The 21,720-nt window shown below is 40.9% G+C and overlaps 1 protein-coding gene across 2 annotated transcripts in view; it reads left to right on the top strand.

Annotated features, from left to right (window-relative positions):
- Positions 1-1,843: 1,843 nt before the first annotated feature.
- Positions 1,844-21,720, top strand: part of LOC306960770 (protein AF-17-like) — a 44,089-nt gene continuing 24,212 nt past the window's right edge. Inside the window, exons 1-10 of one of the 2 annotated variants that reach the window (XM_079553298.1) lie at positions 1,844-2,188; positions 2,755-2,834; positions 2,937-2,991; positions 4,758-4,867; positions 15,722-15,825; positions 17,978-18,071; positions 18,155-18,265; positions 19,960-20,031; positions 20,275-20,367; positions 20,431-20,575. In XM_079553298.1, the coding sequence (XP_079409424.1) occupies positions 2,080-2,188; positions 2,755-2,834; positions 2,937-2,991; positions 4,758-4,867; positions 15,722-15,825; positions 17,978-18,071; positions 18,155-18,265; positions 19,960-20,031; positions 20,275-20,367; positions 20,431-20,575 (973 nt within the window). In that variant the 5' untranslated portion in view covers positions 1,844-2,079. The remainder of the gene's footprint in view (positions 2,189-2,754; positions 2,835-2,936; positions 2,992-4,757; positions 4,868-15,721; positions 15,826-17,977; positions 18,072-18,154; positions 18,266-19,959; positions 20,032-20,274; positions 20,368-20,430; positions 20,576-21,720) is intronic. The other variant, XM_079553299.1, reaches the window with a different exon arrangement.

The following is a 21,720-nucleotide window of genomic DNA, read 5'->3' on the forward strand; positions in this document are numbered from 1 at the left end:
TAGAATATTATAGGCCTTTAGAACGCTGTGATGTCACCTGCAACCCAGCAATGTCCAGTGTTGGATATAGTTACTTTTTTCAGTAACTAAGGAATATAACATATTACTTATACAAAATACGAGAATATAGTTACAAGTGCATTTAAATGTACAAACTAAAAATGAGGCTGGAAGTTGGTGTTTAAGATCTGCAGTTACGTGTAGTTAATGGAGATGGCCAGTGTTGGGCAAGTTACTTAAAAATTGTAATATATTCTATATTAGTGATTACAGCTCTAAAAATGTTATGTGTTTTTATTACATATTACTGTTTCAAACATGTGGTTGAGTTACACTACTTTGAGTTACTTCTGAGTTACCTTTGGCTAATCATAAACTGAATATAGTAATAATGCCACCGAGAAAAAGTGCAGTCAGAGATTTCCTTTTCCTTTGCTTTCCCCGTTGTCTTCACACAACTGCACATCTTATTCACCAGTGCATTTTATTTTGGGGGAGTTTGGCATTTTGTTGTTCATACACTTACATTGTAGCTCGCGTTACTTGAAATGTAATGACTAATATGTTCCTGTGTTTTATGCAAGTAATATGTTATATTCCTTAGTTACTGAAAAATGAAGGAATATAGTAACTTGTTACTTTTGTAATACTTACCCCCAACACTGGAGATGGCAAAAAAACGGAAATATTTGACTGCACCTTTGTTCTGTGGCATTAGTACTATTTTCAGTTTATATTTTGCCAAAAGTAACTCAAAGTATTGTAACTCAGCTACATTTTTGAAACAGTAATATGTAATTCAGACATATCACATTTTGAAAGCTGTAATCACTACTATAGAATATATTAACTTTTTTTTAGTAACTTGCCCAACACTGGACATATTTATGTAACTTATATCCTTTAATTCACTTAATATTGAACATGTAAACATAACACTATAAGCAATATACAGTCCCAGTGAACAGAAGAACTTATTTATTGAATCCTTTATTCATTCTTTTATTTAATGAACACAAACAGTGGTAATTTTGACACGCTATTTCTATTTAGTTTTTAAACTAAATAGAAGACTGCATGTAAATTTAGCCAACTTTGCATTTATAACATTATAAAACATTATTATAACCTCAAAGTCTGCTTAATGTGTGTTCCCCACATGGACAGAGCACAGAGCGGTTCCTGTGATGGTCAATTTAAATATGAGGCTCTTTAAACTGTTATTGGAGGTTTTTGTGATTTTAGTCTCTTCTCTTCATTTGTATTATTATAAGTCTCATAAACAACTTTTAATTTAGTTTTAGTCTAAATTCAAGTCAGTGAAAAATGACTTATAATGATGGCGAAATATTGTAGTCGACGAAATGAACAACTGTATTTCTATATGTAACTAGGTGTGTAGCCAAATGTGTTCTAGGTGAAAGAAGAACTGTTATATTTACGGGGTGGGGCCTGTTTCATTGTGTGTCAGCTGAAAGACAGTCGAAGGTCGTGCTCAAAAACATCTCATCTAAAGTACAGGATGTTTTTCACTTCCAGACAGTGGCTGGTGAAACACTGTGTAACATTCTCCAGCTGTTGTCTGTCAAACCTGAAGGTGGCGCTGTACGAGCGGGATTGACGTAGCTACACCAGCCAGCGGTTCATGACCAATCCACATGTTTTATCACTTAATTTGGGTATAATAATGGCAGCTGCGCGGCTTGCTTTCACTTTCCAAGAAATGACAATGTTAAAACAACGTTGCTTTGTTCAGCTGTTTGCTGGATTAGTCATTTTTTCTATAAAGAACTCGCTATATCTTTAATGTGACTTTTATTCAGACCCAATGAAGCACATATGGGCATGCGCACTGCATCGGCTCTATGGGGACGGGGAGGACATCACGGAAAAAACGTAGCAGCAGCACCACAAACCTCACGCCGAGATTTGGTCTCTGAGCGGCGGCTCGATCAGCGCGAGTAGCGCGGGCATCGATATGTCCGCAGGGTCGACAGAGCGCGGGGCGACCACTTGACTGGCCTAGTCCAGCTCCGAGCCGTTCCGGGAGGAAAAGACACTTCTTCTTATGGGAGCAGCATGCGGGAAATGGTCGGAGGTTGCTGCGTGTGTTCAGACGAGCGAGGCTGGGCTGAGAACCCTCTGGTGTACTGTGATGGACACGGCTGCAGCGTCGCCGTTCACCAAGGTAACGTAGCCGCCACTAGCGCGTCTTTACCGGGCAGCTGCGGCTGAGCCAGCGGTGCGGGCTGGCCGCTCCGGCTTCAGGTTGAAGGTCTGTGTACGTGCGTGTTTAGTGTGTCGTGTGGGAGGGGTGGGTAGGCGTGCAGTTTGTTGTTTCCTCTTTGCGCACATGATGAACGCTCAGAGCCGGTGGCACCGTCTACACGGCGCCGCTGTGCCACTTCAGGTTACTGCGCGCGGCTCTGACCCTTTGGGTTCCTGACACACATTACCCAGGCGTGATTGTATGACAGAGCAGCGAGGCCTCTCTGGACTCAGTGTTTCCTTGTGTTCACATGCTTTGTTGCTTTATTTCGCCTGTAGATACAGTTAGTTTAAAATAAGCCTCTAGACTTTATAGGAAAATACTTGACTCTTTGACTTTTACTATATTAAACATTTACACACTTGGTAAAATGCACACATTGACTCAGTTGTTATAATGTTATTGTATTTTGACAAATGAGAGTCTTATTTCTATGTTATTAAAGGTGACTCACATGACATGATGAGACTGTTTATCTGTTCCAGCATGCTATGGCATTGTCCAGGTGCCCACTGGCCCCTGGTTCTGTCGGAAGTGTGAGTCACAGGAGCGGGCGGCGCGTGTGGTGAGTACTGCCAAACTCCACATGACACTGCCTCCACCCAGCTCTCCCCCTCCCAGTTTAAAATCAATCACACCTACTGACTCTTGTCCTGTCCTCCTTCAGAGGTGCGAACTCTGCCCACACAAGGATGGTGCCCTCAAGAGGACAGACAGCGGAGGTAAGTGAACTGATGCCAGGTTGTTTCGTGGTCGCTCTTTTGGCAAAGCCTCTTGGATGAGCGGCAAAACGTCTCCCACTTGAACACAACAATGGTCCCAGTGACTACTTTAGAAACATTTCTATTAGTTACTGAATACTACCGTTTTGGGCAACACTTTAGATTACAGCCGGTAAGTGCCATGAGTTGGTACAGGTAACAAGAAAGTGATTCCACATGTAAGTCCAAGTAATTACACGTTAAAGTGCAACATTTAATGAAGGTGTACAACGTGTAATAAAGGTGTAAGGTGTGATAAAGGTGCATAGCATCTCACTTTAGATCACAGCCGCTGCTGACGTGCAGCTACACATTAGTATTTGTATTAGTTATGTGGTTATTTTCCCTTATTCCACCTCATTACTCAGGCCATAGGGTCTCACTTTAGTTATGCAGTGATTTCCCCCATTTAATAAAAGCTGGCACATCAATATGCACCTGCAATGACACTTTCTACTCCTTTACTACACGTTGTATAGAGTGGTTACACTTTCTACACCTTTATTACCCTTTCTACTCCTAAACATTGGGTATCACTTTATTTTACACGACCTTGATACATTGTACCTAACTAAATTTAGTTTAATGTAATGTTCTCTGTAACAATCTGTAATAACTTGTACCTATGTAGCACGTACACAATGGAATAACTTGTATTAGTACTTTGTAAGTGCATAATGTAATAGGACAAGAGACACTTAGGGTTAGGGCTTAAGGTTAGGGTTTGAACTAGAATTATTACATTATGTACCTACAAACTACGAACACATATTCCATTGTGTATCTAACCAATAGGTACAACTTATTACAGATTGTTACAAAGCCCATTACACTTTACTAAATTTAGTTAGGTACAATGTATCAAGGGAAATGTAAAATAAAGTGTTACCAAACCTTGCACATGACCTGTACTTACATGTATCATTTCTTTATTGTTTCCTGTACCTACACCTGCTGTAATCTAAAGTGTTGCTCTGTTTTGTAGCTCAGTAAGTATTTCGTCAACTCATTCGAAGTTGTGTTCCTGGGAGAAACACTTCAGCTTATCCACCTTGTCCTCGTGTCACGACATTAGAGCGGGAGCGCCCAAAGTGGTTCAATTTTGGCCTTTCAGGGGGTGGTTTTGCCAATGAGGGGGTATTTGGAATTCCAGAGGGTGAGGATTACAATTACTCTGCGCTGTAACTGCCTTGTCAGTAGTTGGTTTGGAGTCCAGATGAGTCATGAGTAAAAATTAGGCCTGGATCTGTGAATGATCTCTTTAAATGCACAATATTATGGTGCCCGAGCCTGCCAACACCTGACCTGTTTTTAAAAGAGTCTAACAATTCAAAACTCTTTCAAAATATTCTGTTTTTACTTTTTGTAGCATTAGGCACAAGAGTGTAGCTTATTACCAGAAGGTCAGCAGTTTGAATCCCAGTTCCTGCAGGTGCACATCGCCATTGCGTCCTTGGGCAAGACACTTCACCCCCCTTGCCCCCAGTGTCTGTGTGCACTGACGCATTCTTGATATTGTCTACACCGCTCTTTGGCTTACACTTTTTTGAACAGAAGTAAAATGATATGTGCTTAGGCCGTCCCAAATACCTTGAATTCACCCTGGAGTCGGAATCGCTGCATGGTTTCTTGAGTTCCCAATAGGTAGAAAGGCACCATTGCTATTTTCCTTTCCCCCCCCCCCCCCGAATGTTAATAGTACTGATCGATTTTGTCTTTTGTCCCAGGCTGGGCTCATGTGGTGTGTGCGCTCTACATTCCCGAAGTGCAGTTTGCCAACGTCCTCACAATGGAGCCCATCATCCTGCAGTACGTCCCACACGATCGATACATCAAGGTAATTACACCTTCGCTAATACCTAAAAAAGATATGATGTTAATGGAGATTGGAGGAGGTTTGGAGTTTCACCTTGTACTCTTAACAATGCAATTTAAGCGGGTTTGACATGTCCTGTCAGATATGCCAGAATCCTGTTGCTATACGCAGTCACACAGCCATTTGGTAAGAGCCTAAATTGCCTCTGTATGATTTGTAAATGTGAGAGGTAATGTCAGGCCGGTCATAATTGCGAATAATTTGTTAGGATTTTAGGGTTAGGGACGGCAAATCAAAGATCTTACACATATTCAGGAACTAGAAGGTCTTGGCTTTCGCATAAGTTATACGCTGGCATATAGGCTGTGAGCTTCCCTGTTAATAGGCTTTGATGTTGGGATATAATTGGAGAAAATAGCTCTCACTCTAAACCCAACCCTAAGATGGCAAATAGCAGGTTAATAAAGCTTTTTAAAGGAATAAGCCACTGTTTTTCCATACTGTGATGTGTTCTTACATAACTTCACCCTGTTTGGGGCCATAGGAATATACTGGAAGAGGCCAAATGCTAGCAACATCTCTGGTTGTTTTGCGTGACTGAGGGCACACAGTTCTTCCCTGCTGAGATATGTTCTTACCTGAGCTTAGACAAGTTGATACATACCTGTCTGGTCTTTGTGCGTGCCCGTGGAAGAGCGTGGTAGCTTCTAACTTCACCCCCCGTTTGGAGCCATAGGAATGTATTGGGCCAAATGCTAACAACAAACATATCTCAGTATGGAAGAGCAAATCCAATCAAATCAAATTCACTTTTTTTTTATCCGTTAGGAACTTCATTTGCAGAAGAAGTGCCAGTACGGGCCGGATATAAACCCAGTACATCCACAGACATACAACACAATAAACAATGCAATAATAAGTACATTAAAAACAATATAGTGGGCCTGTGATAGACCAAGGTCCCACAGTCATTTATTCATTCAGCAGGCGGATGGAGGGAGGGAGGAAAGTGGAGGTCGCCCTCTTTGTCCCCAGAGGGAGGGACCGGAACCTACTACGCCCTGACGTAGTGAGAGTGCAGAGTGTGTGAGGGGTCTGTGGAGATCTGGGTTCCTTTCCTCAGAACTCAGGAGCCCTAGATGCTACTGAGTGAGTCCTGCTCCTGACCGTATTGCTGATTTTGATCATTTTATTGAGCATGTTGCGGTGGGTGAGAGTGAGTGAACCAAACCAGACAGCGATGTTGAATGTGAGGATGGATTCAATTTCTGTAGAAAGAGGCGAGAATGGATTGGTGGACTTACGGAGCTTACGGAGAAAAAAGAGGCGTTGTTGAGTTAAAGCGGTGGCCTATTCCTTTAAGCTGGGTTACTAACTGTGAAAGGAGGAGTGGTGTTCAATCTGTTTACTGTAAACCCAACTCATTTCTAGCTCTCACCGTCTCTCTTGTACATTCTGACTCTTCACATTAATTAAATATACATGCAAGCTTTGGCAGAGGGTGATGCCTGGCGGACCACTATAGCACTGATTTAGACTCTTCTGTGTCGGAAATTCATGAAAATGTGCAATGTTTAGATACAGACAGTGCACAGCAGACTGGTTTAGGTTTTGTCGCTGCATTTGCAATAGTGGTGGCAAAAAGGCATTTACTCTACTTGTAGAAAATATGCTTGGCTCCCCAGATTGAGTATATTTTTCCTGTTGAGGCTGGCATTTGTTTTAATTAACAACATACTACACCAGGGGTTCCCATACTTTATTGGCAAGGACCCCAAAAATAGACATGTAAACAACTTGGGACCCTCATTGTATAAAGTTACTGCCTCGTGTGCTACTTCAGGGCAGAAAAACATTTTAAAATCAAGTTAATATGTGTTTAAACAGTTTATTTTTGAATAATTGAAGTTATGGGCTGTTTTACACTCAAAAGTATATAAAAAAAAACAGTAGTATTTTTCTTTTTGTTTTATCTTGAAGTCAGACCCAAGGCCTCGCGAACCCCCAAGGGGTCCCAACCCCCAACCACTGTACTACAACCATATGGCAGCGACTGTTAAAGGGGCTGGATGCAAGTTGGCCATTTTATGCTCACTACTGCCACCTCAGGCCATATATGTAACTGCACCTTCTATATTAAAGGAATATGCCACCGTTTTTACATACTGAGATATGTTCTTACCTGAGCTTTGACGAGTTCTTTAGGACCAGTCTGATCTTCCCCCGTGCCTTCAGTCACGTAAACGCAGCGCAGACGGCGTTAGCATTTAGCCTCTCCCCCTCTCCACTATAGCTCCAAAACAGGTCAAGATAGAAGCTACCAAGCTCTTCCACGTTTTCCCTATTTAAATATGGTGACGTGAAGTGTTCCACTACAAAGTATAATTACACAAAATTAAACAATGTGGATTTTCTAAGCGGATAAAAGGGGGGACTATATTGTAAGGCGTAATAATACCAGGAGTAGTTCGAAATCCACGCAGTAATCTTCACTTTACTGCGCAGTAATCTTCACTTTACTGTGCGGATGCCAAATTACTCCTGGTATTATTACGCCTTACAATATAGTTCCCCCTTTTATCCGCTTAGAAAATCCACATTGTTTAATTTTGTGTAATTATACTTTGTAGTGTAACACTTCACGTAACCATATTTAAATAGGGAAAACGTGGAAGAGCTTGGTAGCTTCTATCTTGACCAGTTTTGGAGCTATAGTGGAGAGGGGGAGAGGCTAAATGCTAACGCCGTCTGCGCTGTGTTTACGTGACTGAAGGCACGGGGGAAGATCAGACTGGTCCTAAAGAACTCGTCAAAGCTAAGGTAAGAACATATCTCAGTATGTAAAACGGTGGCCTATTCCTTTAAGCGCGAAGTGACACCTTTTGGAGTGACAGTGCAGGATTTTAGAGGCAGTTATGGTGAACAGATCTGGGCTCATTCTACACATTAGGACATGGCTGGAACATGTAGGGGAAAAAAACTAAATTGGGACATTTTTAAACTCCCTGTAGTGCCTTTAACGGTTGATATAGCAACAAAAACATGGTACAAAATTGGTACTTGCTGGAAAACCCTGTCAATGTGGTATGATATTTAGGGGAACTTACTCCGACTTAAATAAATAAGACATTGTATTTTTACATTATGTTATTGTTAAATGGACAAACATGAGACAGGCGCCAATTCACAGCAGCAGCATCAAGTTTTACAAGAGTGTGATGATATTCAAAAGGAAAATGCAATGAATTCATTAGCCCGACAAACCACTGAACAAAACAAGGACCATTCATGCCTCGGTTTTACCCTCATGTATTCACAATAGCATTTCAACAACCCATGATGCAATGCCGCTCCAACGTGTCTTTTGGAAATACCTCAACATCACCACGTTTCATCTCTCCTCCTACACATCCCGCTCGAACCGTCACGGCTCTGTGTGGTGAGGCATCGCACCCTCTCTGGGGGGGAGGCTAGAGATAGACTGGGAAAACACTTTTTCTTCTAAACGTGGCAGATAAATGGAGGAGTTCAATTCATGAGGCTTAAAAGAAATTCCCGTTTTCATTGGTGTCTGAGTCAAGACGGAAGGAGGTTATTGAATAAATTAGTGTTGTCCTATCGAGTCGTAAAGGGAGGGAGGTGACTTTGTCTTACGGCGAAGAGAAGTTTTATTCACCACCAATGCGAGACCTGGGACTAGAGATGGGTAACGATACTTGGTTTTTCGATACTGATACCTGAACGATACTTTTCCTAATACCTAGTAAAAAAAAAGGTAATATTTGTTAGAGCCAGAAAACAGAACAATAATGTGTGGAAGATCTGCAAGTTTCGGGTTAATCTCCAATGTCAAGAAATAATAATAATAATTTGGGGAAAAAAATAAAAAATAAGAACTATTGTTGTAAGAAAAATGGGGGGATTAGTCAAAAATAGGGGGGAAACATGGGAATAAATTGGGCAAAAAATGTGGAAAATAGGGAAAATGTTAGTTAAAAAAATTAGCAAAAATGAGGGGGAAAAATGGGGAAACAAGAAAAAATGGGGCAAAAAAAAAGAGTAAAACATTTTGTAAAAATGTGGTAAACGGGAACAAACAATTAAAAAAATGGGAAAAAATAAAGAAATAAAATTGGGGGAGGGGGAATTTAGCTGAAACAACAACGTCACTTCTTGTAATGCAGTAAAAACAACTCATTATTACAATAGATGATGCCAGGTATACATGGGCTTCAGACTTTTTCCTATTATTGACGCCATTTTGAGGACTTTTCCCCATTCAAAAGATACAATACGGTCTAATAAAAGCCTGTTCTGGAGCCTTTGTATGTTTTGATATTTGATCACACAGTTATTTCAATGATCCATAAGTTGTGTTTCGTCTAATTAGTTGTGTTAGCCCTTAGTTTGAAGCAACAGTAGGACTGACAGTATTTTTAGAAAGAGTTAAGTATAGTTCAGAGAAGGCAAATAAATACAGGCGTTTTTTTGGGGGCAAAGAGAGATGTTTGGCAGACGCTCTTGCTGCACTTCGATTGTTGTAATTTTAAAATGATGGGACCTCACAGGGAGCCGGAGCAGAGAGGGCCAGCTATCTATCAAGCTAAATACACGTCCTGTGGAGACTGACACTCTGAATGCAGCGTGAACGATGTGGGTTTGTCCGAGCTATAAACTGCTTTTTTTTTTCTTTTTTTTACTATGGAATTCCCAAGGGGGGTGTGAATACTGAAAGCCATGAGAGCGATTATGCTGAATCTCATAACTGTGTTGCTAACCACTCTGCAACTATACGCTTCATTATACAGTATAACAAATCATGTGCTGCAGACGTGGAGTTTTAAAGGGGTGGGTTAAGAGCTTTATTCTTACCATTGTTTCACAGTTTATTCATTCATTTTCCTCAAAGAATTAGGGATTAAAGTTGGCTGAAGCCTTGGGAGAGAAGTGGCTCAAGAGGTAGAGTGGCCATAGGTTGGTAGTTGTATAGCTGTATAGTATATATATGGTGTTTTAGGAACTCTAAACAGTAATAATAATGCCATATTTATATAAAAGAAACAGAGTGTCTTCGGGGTACGTTACATGTTTCTCTTCTGTTTTACCGTTTAATATGTCTTGTTGTTGATTTTCAGACTGCTCTTTTGTTTGATCAAATCTTATATTTGGAAATTCCTGTGATACATATTATCGACCTTTTCAAATAGAAATTGAATTGATTGAGTTCTCAGAAAAGAGTTGTATGACTAATGCATTAACGTTCATTAGTCATCTTGTGGGATTATCGACGCTTTCATTTAATTTCATTTTATTCGATTCCAACGCAGTGTCAGGCCTTTCTGTGTGACCCTCTCTTTCCTTGCATGCTGTCTTTGGGTCTGGGTGAGACCTGCAGTTCCCTCCAGCTGCTCCAGTTTCCCGCATCAACCTAAAATCTGCATATAGGCAAAAAGAAAGAAAAGTCTCTAGTGGGTTCAAAATCTGGTTCCATTGTCATTTTCCTGATCTGGCTGCTGCCCTGGGTGGAATTTGAAGATGGGTAAAAAAAAATTCCACATTATTATTAAAGGCTCTATTACAAACAATGAAAGAGGAAGCCACTAAAATAAAATGTTACCTGTGATCTTAAATCATTCCTAACTTTCCTAAGATACTATATTTGTAGCATCCCGATTCTTCACAGGGACGAGTTCATAGGCATATTTCACAACTTACAGGGTCAATTTTCAGGGTTACTACAAAACTAGCCCGCAAGTTCATAAAAATGATTCAAATGCTTTATAATTAGATGTTCACTGCTTTCCCCACAAATGTCTTGACTTTACAATATACTAAAGGGGGACAAAATAAATGCTGTTCCATTACTTAAAAATAAATCAGGTAGCCTAATAGTACCTTTAAGCTATACTTGGTATACCTTATTATATACCCTAGTATACCCTACCGTGTTGCTTAGACCAACAGTTGCAAGGTTGATATAGATAAAAAATGTGGTTTCTTCTTCTTGCTGCAGACGGCATCTCTGGAATCGCCCATGTGGTCATGTTTGAAACTGTCAGAGGGGGAAAGCGAAAAAGATAAAAATCTAAACTTTCTATTCTTCTTACTCAAAAACTACTTTAACAAATGCTGAATTATAAATTTAGTTTTCTACCCAATACAGATACCAAGACATGGAGAGGAGCAAAGTGGTTCAACAGCCCATAAATACATTTATGGTGAATGCTAACATGATGCTTCATGCTACATGCTAAAGCTGGCTACGACTACCGGTTTTGAATCTGCTGTGAAAAAAACATCCATATCATATGGACTTAATTTGTATGTGATACATAAGTTTATATTCCACCAGAAAACGGCTAAAAAGTGTGAAAAATTGTGTTTCTCAAAACATACTTCCTTCCCCCTCGGCGAGACCATGCCCCCTTGTACGCTACTAAAAGTTACTCAAAGCTGCTAAGAATTGCTGATTAGACGAATCATAATATCCATGAAAATTCTTTGTTGTAAAATATTTTTTTGTGCATTAACTGCTTGGCTTGACTGTTGTGAAATTGCTCTAAAATTATTACAGATTGACTTAAAGTGATGTGCTGCCTCATAATTTTTTTGTACAACCACAAGAAACAGAAATGCGCCATTAACAATTATGATTTGCTTTGCCAGCCGCTGCACCGTATCATACTCTACATATGGCACAAAAAGTGAGCAGCGTCTCCTCCTGCTCCGCCCTGCATTCAGCTGCCTTTTAAAGCAGGCAGCGTTACAAAGAAATCAATAGTTGCATGGGTTGGCAGAGCCGGGGCTGCCACTCTCCGACATGGCGAGTGTGTGTGCGAGCGTGCCTGCATATGAATGTACACATACTACGAGGGAGAGGGTTCATATTACTGTGTCAGCTACAGTAAATTGCATGCAGCTTTTCTCAGCCGGAGCCATTCATCCAAGTCCTTTTGCCGCCTGCATTCCTAGACAGCGTTACAATGGACAGTGAAAACCTGAGAAGCCACTCACGAGTCCCCTGTGCAGCCTATAGTCTCTTCTTTGGGTGTTTCAATAAGCACTTAGCCTACATCTTATACCGTATGTGTCTGTGGTCTTTTGTAGTACAAGTTTTAGTGCTGCCCGGGGCTATAGACTTGAGTCGGACCTTAATGAATGCAGCTTGCTTTGATGTATGGACCTGAATGTTGACCTGGTTTTAATTTTGTCCCAAGAAGCAGGGGTTTAGTCTGGATTTGTAGTCTTGGTTTTTGTCCTGTTTATCCCCATATTTGGCATAGTTTAGAACATGTAGGTCTGGTTTAGTCACATGTTTAGCCCTGCGTTAGTCGACTTTAGGTCAACTGGGTCCAAATATTTCCTGAGATGGCACTCGGAGTGAAGAATTTGAACAGAGCACAGCGAACTGAGGCAGAAAGGTAAAAAATCCCGCTGTTTCTTTGTCCCGCACCTGTTGCTAGGCCTCTTTTGCCCCCCTTTACACCCGTCCGACCCACTCTCCGCTCACCGGGGAATAGCTGTGCAAGAAGTACAAAAGCTTGGTCTGTCCACTGTTCATAAGATTTCATTTACAACGTTTATTTGTTATTTATTTAAATTTTGCTCTGAATTTACAAGCATGGGCTAGTCTTTTTGTCTGTCCCATGGATTATCCACGATGCAGTCAACAGCGGTGCTACCATTGTAGAGAAATACTCTGCCTGACCGAAAGAAAATTCGCCACCTGGATTTAACTAACCGTTATGATCTGGGGTTGCTCCAGTTCGTCAGGTCTAGGTTCAGCAACACTAAATGCCCAAAGAATGAGATCAGCTGAGGCCCTGATTAACACTGACCAGGTTATTCCATCAAAGGATTTCTTCCTCCCTGATGGCACGGGTGTAATCCAAGATAACAACTCCAGGATTCATGGGGTCACAATATGAAAGGGTGGTGCAGGAGCATGAGACGTCATTTTCACACATGGATAGGCCACTACAGAGTCCAGATCTTAAGGGGAGACACTCCAAATGCGAAAAATACAGTTGATATTATATGTTGAGTGGTCAGCATTGTGCCGTTGCTTTCCATCAAAGTGGTCTCTAGGATGCTCCAGGATCAATTGTTTTGTATGTTCACTGGTGAGAGGGTCCATCACCAGTGAAAACCTTCAGACTAATGCACTGATTCAATGTCAATAGAAAGATTTATTTAGGAAATAGTCGTTTCAAAGGCCATTTTCACAATTTTCCAGCCTTGTACTGAACAAGGGAGAGATTTTCGAATATCTAATTCCTTGCCTGATTTATTAATAATAATAATAATAATGCATTGGTTTTATATAGCGCTTTTCTGGACACTCAAAGACGCTTTAAATTGCATTATTCATTCACTCCATACTTGGTGGTGGTAAGCTACTATTGTAGCTACAGCTGCCCTGGGGTAGACTGACAGAAGCGAGGCAACCAGTCTGCGCCATCGGCCCCTCCGACCACCACCAACCACTCACTCACTACATTCGCTAGGCTTCCTGGTGTTCCCCAACGGTCTCTCATCCAAGTACCGACCAGGCCCTTCCCTGCTTAGCTTCCAAGGTCTGATGGGATCGGGCAGAGCAAAGGCGGCATTGAGTTTTGAAATTCAAAAAACAGGGAGAAATCACTTTTTTTTAAACATATTTTTCCACTAGTAAACGGCTTATTTTAAATATAAACAAGATATTCAAAATCCCCTTTGGAAAAAGTATTTGTAGCTAATAATATTTTGGCGACTTATAACAACCAACAAAATAAAAACATAAATTTAAACCTGGCTCGATCTATTATTCAAATGTCATCTCTGAAAATATGAGAAAGTTTGGGCATTTTTGGGCATAAAAGGTAATCTACAGCAAAAGTTTCAATTTAATATCTCTAAATTTAAAAAAATTCCCTATTCACCTACCATGTCTCGCTTTAAGGCCATTGAAAATTTGGGATGTGCTGGAGAAGGCTTTGCACAGTGATCACGCTCTCCCATTATCAATACAGATCTTTGTAGACCGGCATTTGTAGACAGATCATTCTCATGGGTGACGGACCTCAGAAGGAAACTAACAAAACCAGGGCTTGGTTTTCACACCTTGTAGCTATTCTCTTGCTTTTGTTTATAAGAAGAGCTCCTTGTGTTAATTGACTGCTTTATCCCTCAGTGTTACTTGAACACTACCGGCTGCATGTGTACGCAAACATCTGGCCAACAGTTTTGTACGAGCAGACGCTGAGCACAAAGCACGCTGCGCCGCTGGAGAGACCCATCTGTTGCCTTGACAAGAAAACTTCTTTAGATGTGGTTGGACAGAACGGAAGAGCTATTTTCCTTTTTATCCATGACAATTGGGATTTGATTGGCTCCTACAATTGTCCCTTAGCAATGTGATATCTGTGCCTCTCCCTCGACCTTGCAGAGAATATGTTTCAGGAAACATATTGGAACAGCTCCTGCACTCTTCACTCCTTTACTCTTTTACTTTTGCATATATTTTGTTCAGCTTATTACTTAAAGGATCTGTATCAGTGTATTATAGCCATCCCAAAGTAAAGTATAGGCATTTATATGATATATTGTACCTCTACCACTATGGAGTACTCATTTTTGTGAGAAAGTATTTTCTGGGGGTATTTTGCAAACCCGGAAGACACGACGCTTCGATTCAGTTAACTCCGCCCTCTCTCTCTGAGCTAATCCGCTCCTGCATTATTAGCAGTAAGAAATATAAATATCACAGCAATAAGTCAAGTTACTTCACAATGCAGTTATAAGGATCTGCAACACAGCGTCATAAATGGCTAACACACAAGCTAACACACAAGCTAACACGCTAAAACACAAGCTAACACACAAGCTAACACGCGTTTGGATTGACTGACGCTCTGTCCTGGCCGCTTCATCAGGTGTTTACATTATGGACACGCGTTGGTTATAAAAGTTAATCCACTTTGATTCTGGTGAAGGTTCACCAAACATCCATCAGTGACGGTTACAGGAAAACACTATTCTGGCTGATAGTCGCTGAATCCCGGAAAGAAATTCCAACTCCTGGCGAGTGGCCTCCTCTTTAGGAAGGTTGAGTGAAGTCTGTCCTCTCCCAGCCAAAAGCGCTTTTCTCCATGACATTATTGTTAGGTAAGAAAAAAAGAACAGGTGTCCAGAGTGGGTTAGAAAGAGCTCCTTCCTCACAGCTTTTAGTGCAAACATGACATCTGTTCAGACGCTCAGGGGGTGCGTTTGGTTTCTCCGCAGGCATTACATAACAGATGTCGGGCACTTCCTGTTTGACACTATGACATTAAAGACGTCACAGTGTGTCACACAGAGTGTCACAACTCGTTTTCCAGCAGAGGGCGGAGCAGCTGCTCAGAGAGAAGGATTCAGGAGGATTGCTTAGAACTGCGTGAATGAAGTCAAAAACCACTCTGGCGGTGTTTTTGATAAGTATATAGCATTACAACATGGCTAATAGCTCCAAAAAGTCGATTTTACCTGATATAGGTCCTTTAAGTGCAGCACCATGCACATTTTTGGAAGTTTTATTACATTTTTTGAGGTTTTCTGACTATGCCATTATAGGATAAAGAAAGCCTATTATCATAAAATATTCCAATAACTGCACATTAGACATTATGAGGTACTTTGGACAGTCCACAGGTTGGAAGCCTTCGGTCTGTAAATCTACTTCACTTGCTGCGCTTTTAAACAGTGGACACGAAATGAAAGTAGATTGAGTCATATCCTTTCTTCTTACCATATGCTGTATGGTCAGGGGACAGACTAGGAACTTTGATGACTTCAAAAGGGAAAATTGCAAAAACCTGTGATCTTGAATAAATGATAATTGAAGTGTTTCTTTTTCAGACATGTTACATCTGCGAGGACCACGGCAGAGAGAGCAAAGCTGCGTGTGGGGCCTGCATGACCTGCAACAGACAAGGCTGTCGACAGGCTTTCCACGTCACATGGTACGCCAACAAGAATGAGCTGTAGTCTGTAATAAGGGACAGATGTTTGTACTAGTAATTCATAAAAAAGATCAATATCTACGTTTCTTTATATATATTTTATTTGAAGCTCAGTGCTCTGCTCCATCATTCTCAAATGTGTGACATGTTTAAATGCTTTTTTGTGTCTTTTATTACTTTATTCCACTCAGAACTGGCCCTGTTTTAAATTGCTCGGATACCGTTGATACGACCTGGACATTCAGAGCCACGACACACCTTCATTTACCAATTTTGCGCGTGTCAGTGCCCGTGTTTGCACGGGGAAGGATGCGCTGCCATTAACTATTTATGATACAATATTGACGCAGACGTTTGGGTGTGTTGTAAAGTTTGCGTAGTATTCAGTAACACTGGCAGCACAAGCTCAGCACACTCTGATATTACATCCACAAAATTGATTGTTGTCTGGTCGACCAAAAAGCAAAACCAAATTTAGCCAGAGCTCTCTGCCGTCCAATAAATACTTGTTTTGCTGTGAGTGTGAAAATGATGATTCTCCGTTTTTGTAGAAATCTTATGATTTTACAATACAAGACAATACGACTTACATTTTTGTAGACACTTTGGCGAATGCAATCAAAGCTGGAAGTTGACTTTTTTATGCTCACTACTGCCGCCTCAGGTCTTACACATAACTGCAGTTTCTATATTAATGGACCCGAATGAACACCTTTTTGAGTGACAGTGCAGGATTTTAGTAGTAGATGTGGTGAATAGGTCTGGGTTCATTCTACACATTAGGACATTGCTGGATCACGTAGGGATATTTTTAAACTTCGTTAAGTCCCTGTAGTTGGCCATTTTATACTCACTACTGCCACCTCAGGTCAAAGGTGTAGCTGAACCTTCTATATTAAGCCCGAAGTGACACCTTTTTGAGTGGCAGTGCAGAATTTTAGAGGCAGTTGTGGTGAACAGGTCTGGGCTCATTCTACACATTAGGACATGGCTGGAACATGTAGGGGGAGGAAAATACTTAATTTTAACATTTTTAAACTCTGTATAGTCCTCTTAAGTGATGATCCGGGTCCAACAGACCTTTTGCCCTGCTCACTAAGATAAGATAAGATAAGATGGTACTTTATTGATCTCACAGATGGAGAAATTGCATTCGATGAGAGAGCATCCGGCAGCAGCACCCATTCAGTGCGCACCACTCTTTTTTTTGATGGGATTTTAAGCATCAGATTGCACAGAAATATCACATTTACTTTTTAGTATTGCTTTTCTGGCATTAATTATCTCATTATTTTTTTCCATACACAATGACGGCTTGTTTTAAAGGGACTATACGTTAAGTTTAAAAATGTTAAAACTATGTATTTTCCTCCCCCTACATGTTCCAACAATGTCCTTAAGTGTAGAAGGAGCCCAGAGCTGTTCACTACAACTGTCTCTAAAATCCTGCACTGTCACTCAAAAAGTGTGTTAATTCGGGTCCAAAGTGCCGTCATGCACGAGCTTAATATAGAAGGTGCGGTTACACTTATGACCTGAAGTGGCAGTAGTGAGTATAAAATGGCTAACTTGCATCTAGCCCCTTTATATATACAAATGTTCATTTTGCCTGGAGAAGTGGTGAGATATATTATTCTCATTAGGTGTAAAACAGTTTTTGGCCTTTTATCTGTTGTCATTTCAGCAGGAAATTCGGATAAAGTTACTTTTTTTGCTATGTTTTCTATGGAACTCACAACAGTTTGGACCTGGAGGTGGCATGAAAAAAGTACTTGCAAAAATGTACAGTAGTACAGGAGTAAATGTAACTGAGCACTTCCCCCCTCTGCTTGGTGCCAATGTGTTTTTTTGCAGTGTATTAAAGCCTCTTTCTATTATGTAAGCTGCTATCTGGCCTTTTAAATAGGGCCATAGCTCCTTGCCAGGACCCCAAATGGAAATCTATGTGAATGAATAGTCACAGAATGGAGCATACCATTAAGAACCAACCAACCAACTCCATAAATATACTCATATAGTCGGCTACTTAAGTGCCAGCTGACTCTCAAGTCTCAACCACTTTTAGCAATCTCAATATTTTGCTGCAAAGCTTTTACTGACGCATTTTTACCATATGTTTTGTAACTTTCGGCTTCCCCTTGACCCTGGCCAGTGCACAGATGGCTGGTCTGCTGTGCGAGGAGGAGGGCCCAGAGGCCGACAACGTGAAGTACTGTGGCTACTGCAAGCACCACTACAACAAAATGGTATGACGCAAGGCTCTGCGGAGGAATAAATCTGTCATGCTAGATTAATCAGTACACCTAATGTCTTATGTGTTGTTTGGCAGCAAAAGAAGTTACGCTCAAGTGAAAACACAAGCAGCTCCTTCACTCATTCGAGGGGTCGGCCCAGCTCTCCTCCCCAGGACAAGCACCATCATCACCACAAGCTCAGAAAGGTAAACAGCTTTGGCACTGAAATATAACTCGTGAACCTATTTATAGTTTTATGCCAAAATAGGGCTGAACAAATTATAAAGGAAAAAATGTCTAATTGTGTATTTTGATTATTTATCTTTACAATTTGTTTATGTTAAGATTCACTTCACTTTGTTCATTTTAAACAAGTCCAGGAGTGTTAACATTTGAGAGCAGGCAGAAAAAGAAGAACCTTTAGAGAAAATGTATTTCAATACTGTAAATGTAAACCTTAAAGGAACAGGCCACCGTTTTTCCATACTGAATTATGTTCTTACCTGAGCTTAGATGAGTTGATGCGTAGCTGTCTGGTCTTTGTGCGTGCGCCCAGCAATTCATATATAGCTTCAAACTGAGGTGAAGGCTGGGTCCAAAACTATGAAAGAAATACCTAAAGTAGCCAAATAAAATAAAATAACCACTGCTGAGGCCAAGTGTTTGTATTTTTTGTTTGTTCTAACCTAAAGCCTGTCATATACCCAGGGATATTTAGTGTAGAAAAGTCATCCTTGTTAAATGTATACCCAAGAGTTTATCCATAGATATAATTGATCTGTAACATCACAATAAAATATGACTTTAATGATCTTACGATGGAGAAGAGTCAATAACATTTTTCACTCAGAGAATGCCACAGAAAGTCTCTTGGTATCGGTAAATATAGGATCGGCTTCACTGAGGTGAAGTTAGAAGCTACCAAGCTCTTCCATGTTTTCCCTATTCAAATACAGTTACGTGAAAAGTTACACGACCCAAAGTCTAGTTACACAAAATGAAACATGTCGATTTTCTAAGCCCATAAAAGGGGAACTATATTGTAAGGCGTAATAACACTGTAGCACATCGACTTTACTGCGCGGACATCGAAGTGCTACGGTGTTTCTATGCCTTACAATATAGTTCCCCTTTTATCGGCCTAGAAAATCGACATTCATTTGTCGTTTGTCATTGTTTCATTTTGTTTCATAACTGTATTTGAATAGGGAAAACATGGAAGAGCTTGGTAGCTTCTAACTTCACCTCAGTTTGGAGCTATAAAGGAGAAGGGGAGAGGCTAAATGCTAACAATGCTAAACGACTTTGTGCGTGTGACTGAGCGCACGCACTAAGACCAGACAGTTACGCATCTGAGTCTAAGCTCAGGTAAGTACATAATATCTCAGTATGCAAAAACAGTGGCCTATTCCTTTAAAAAGTCCTAATAATTCAAGTGTTAAGATTTATTTCATTTCATTTCAAGATATGTCCATGTTCTTGAACAGGACCAAGCATTGCAGTTTGGAAAAGGCTTTCCACTAGGACTGATTTTCGTCCGTGTTTTCATCCTCAACCTTAAAATAGCCATATAACAATAATAACAAGAGAAGGGCAGAGTTTTCCATTAGGCTTAAAAGTACAGTTTGTCCAGTGTCCAGTCCACCTTCATTTTTTTTACACAGTAAACATTATTTTCTTTACCCGTTCTGCTTAGTCTTTCAAATACAAGTATATCCGAGATCACTATGTTATTATAACCATTTAAAGGCATAATGCGTAACTTTTTGGATTCTTCTGTTGCCAGCGATACAAAACTGGCCAGCCCGACACAGTAAAGGCTGTTTTAGCAGTCGGTAATCTAAGAATGGATTTGGATGTTGACCTAACCTATGTAAATCTCGTATTTGGCTGCCTTTAGTCAACATCTCCATGGAGACGAGCAGGAGTCGTCCCCGCTTCCAGTAAAGTTACAAGTCAGTTCTTAGGAGAGGTGAGGTAACACAGCAAACACACTTATAGGTATTTTTCAATGATAAAAATGTCTTTAATAAAAAAAAATGCTTGTGTTTTATTCTATGTATTGGGTGAATTGTTAAGTGGTGTGGCTTTTGACTTTATAAATGGCATCAACTGGACTGGGTGGTTTGAGTCGAGGACATTTCGCCTCAACAAACGTCCTCAACTCGACACACTATTTTTCCGTCTAAGTTTGTTTTTTACATTGTTTTTCCAGAGCCACAAAGACAAGACTCGACCAAAAGACCGTCATAAGAAATCATCTTCCGACAGCCTGAGCTCCTCCGTGACGAGCAGCAGCATAGAGAAGGTAAGGATTTGTGTATATTTGAATTTCATGAATAAAGTCTCTAAATGGGCCCGTCTTTGGCAGATTTCCTCCAGTCACCACATCAGTAAAGACGGCGACAGTAAATCCAAGAAGCTGAGCTCGCACAGTCACAGTCATCGCAGTAAGAAACCAGGAAGCACCGGCAAAAGCTCGTCCTCGTCCTGTTCATCCAGCCCTTTCAACACAGGTACAGGCACACAAATGGAACCGCACTTATGTTTGGTTAATGGGACAAACTACACACATACACACTGTTGTGTACATACATCTTCAATTGCTTCCCCTCATTTGCTTTCAGCTTAAATCATGGTGTGGGGTATTTAGTTAGGTTTATGTCATTTTGTTTGTAATGTTCTCCATAGTGCCTGACAAATTACCTGACTACCATTGACTGACTGCACATTCAATAATCAACAATCTTCTATCTTTGTCTCAACAAAAACAATACTATTTATATGATATTTTTAAAGTTGTTGTCGATCTGGGCAATATAATGATAATATGAGGACCACATCTGATCCTGTGATGTTTTGAAGAAATTGGGCCCGATCTTGTGTCTCAAAGCACAGACTATAGGGTAACATTTTGCACTGAGTAGGAGCACATTTTGTAATCTTGCCACTCCAGATTTAGTGCATTTATATGGGTAGTACTGGGGTGAGACACCTTTTCCCTCCAACCAGATCGACTCCGCGGCCGGGAAGGGGGAGGGAGAGGGTTGTGGGGGACTGGGGGGTGAACATGTGCACCCCCCAGTGCACATGTTCACCGTTTAAGCCAAGTGCGGGCCGGTTCGTGCATCAGCGGACACTGTAGCTCTTTCGCTCGAGAGACATGGACATTGTTTAGCTCACGATGGGGTTAATAAAGTTTATAGTTTGACCTGTGAGAGCCTAAGGCTTAAAGGAATAGGCCACCGTTTTTACATACTAAGATATGTTCTTAGCTCACTTTAGTCGAGTTAATATATCCCCGTCTGGTCTTTGTCCGCGCGCTCTGTCACGCAAACGGAGCACATACGCAGCCTCTCCCACATGTCACATAGCTCCGAAAAAGCTCACGATAGAAGCTACCAAGCTCTTCCACGTGTTCCCTATTTAAATAAAGTTACGTGAAGTGTTTTCATGCGAAGTATATTTACCCAGAAATGTAGCATGTCGATTTTATAGGCAAATAAAAAGGGGGACTATATTGTGAGGCGTAATGATACGAGGAGCACAGCGTCCGCGTAGTAACTCCTAAAGACTTCCCCCGCTCACTTCCGCCAATAGCCTTTAGGAGTTACTGCGCGGACGTTTTACTCCTCGTATCATTACGCCTCACAATATAGTC

This window comes from Gobius niger (assembly GCF_951799975.1).
Source record: "Gobius niger genome assembly, chromosome: 3".
NCBI lineage: Eukaryota > Metazoa > Chordata > Actinopteri > Gobiiformes > Gobiidae > Gobius > Gobius niger.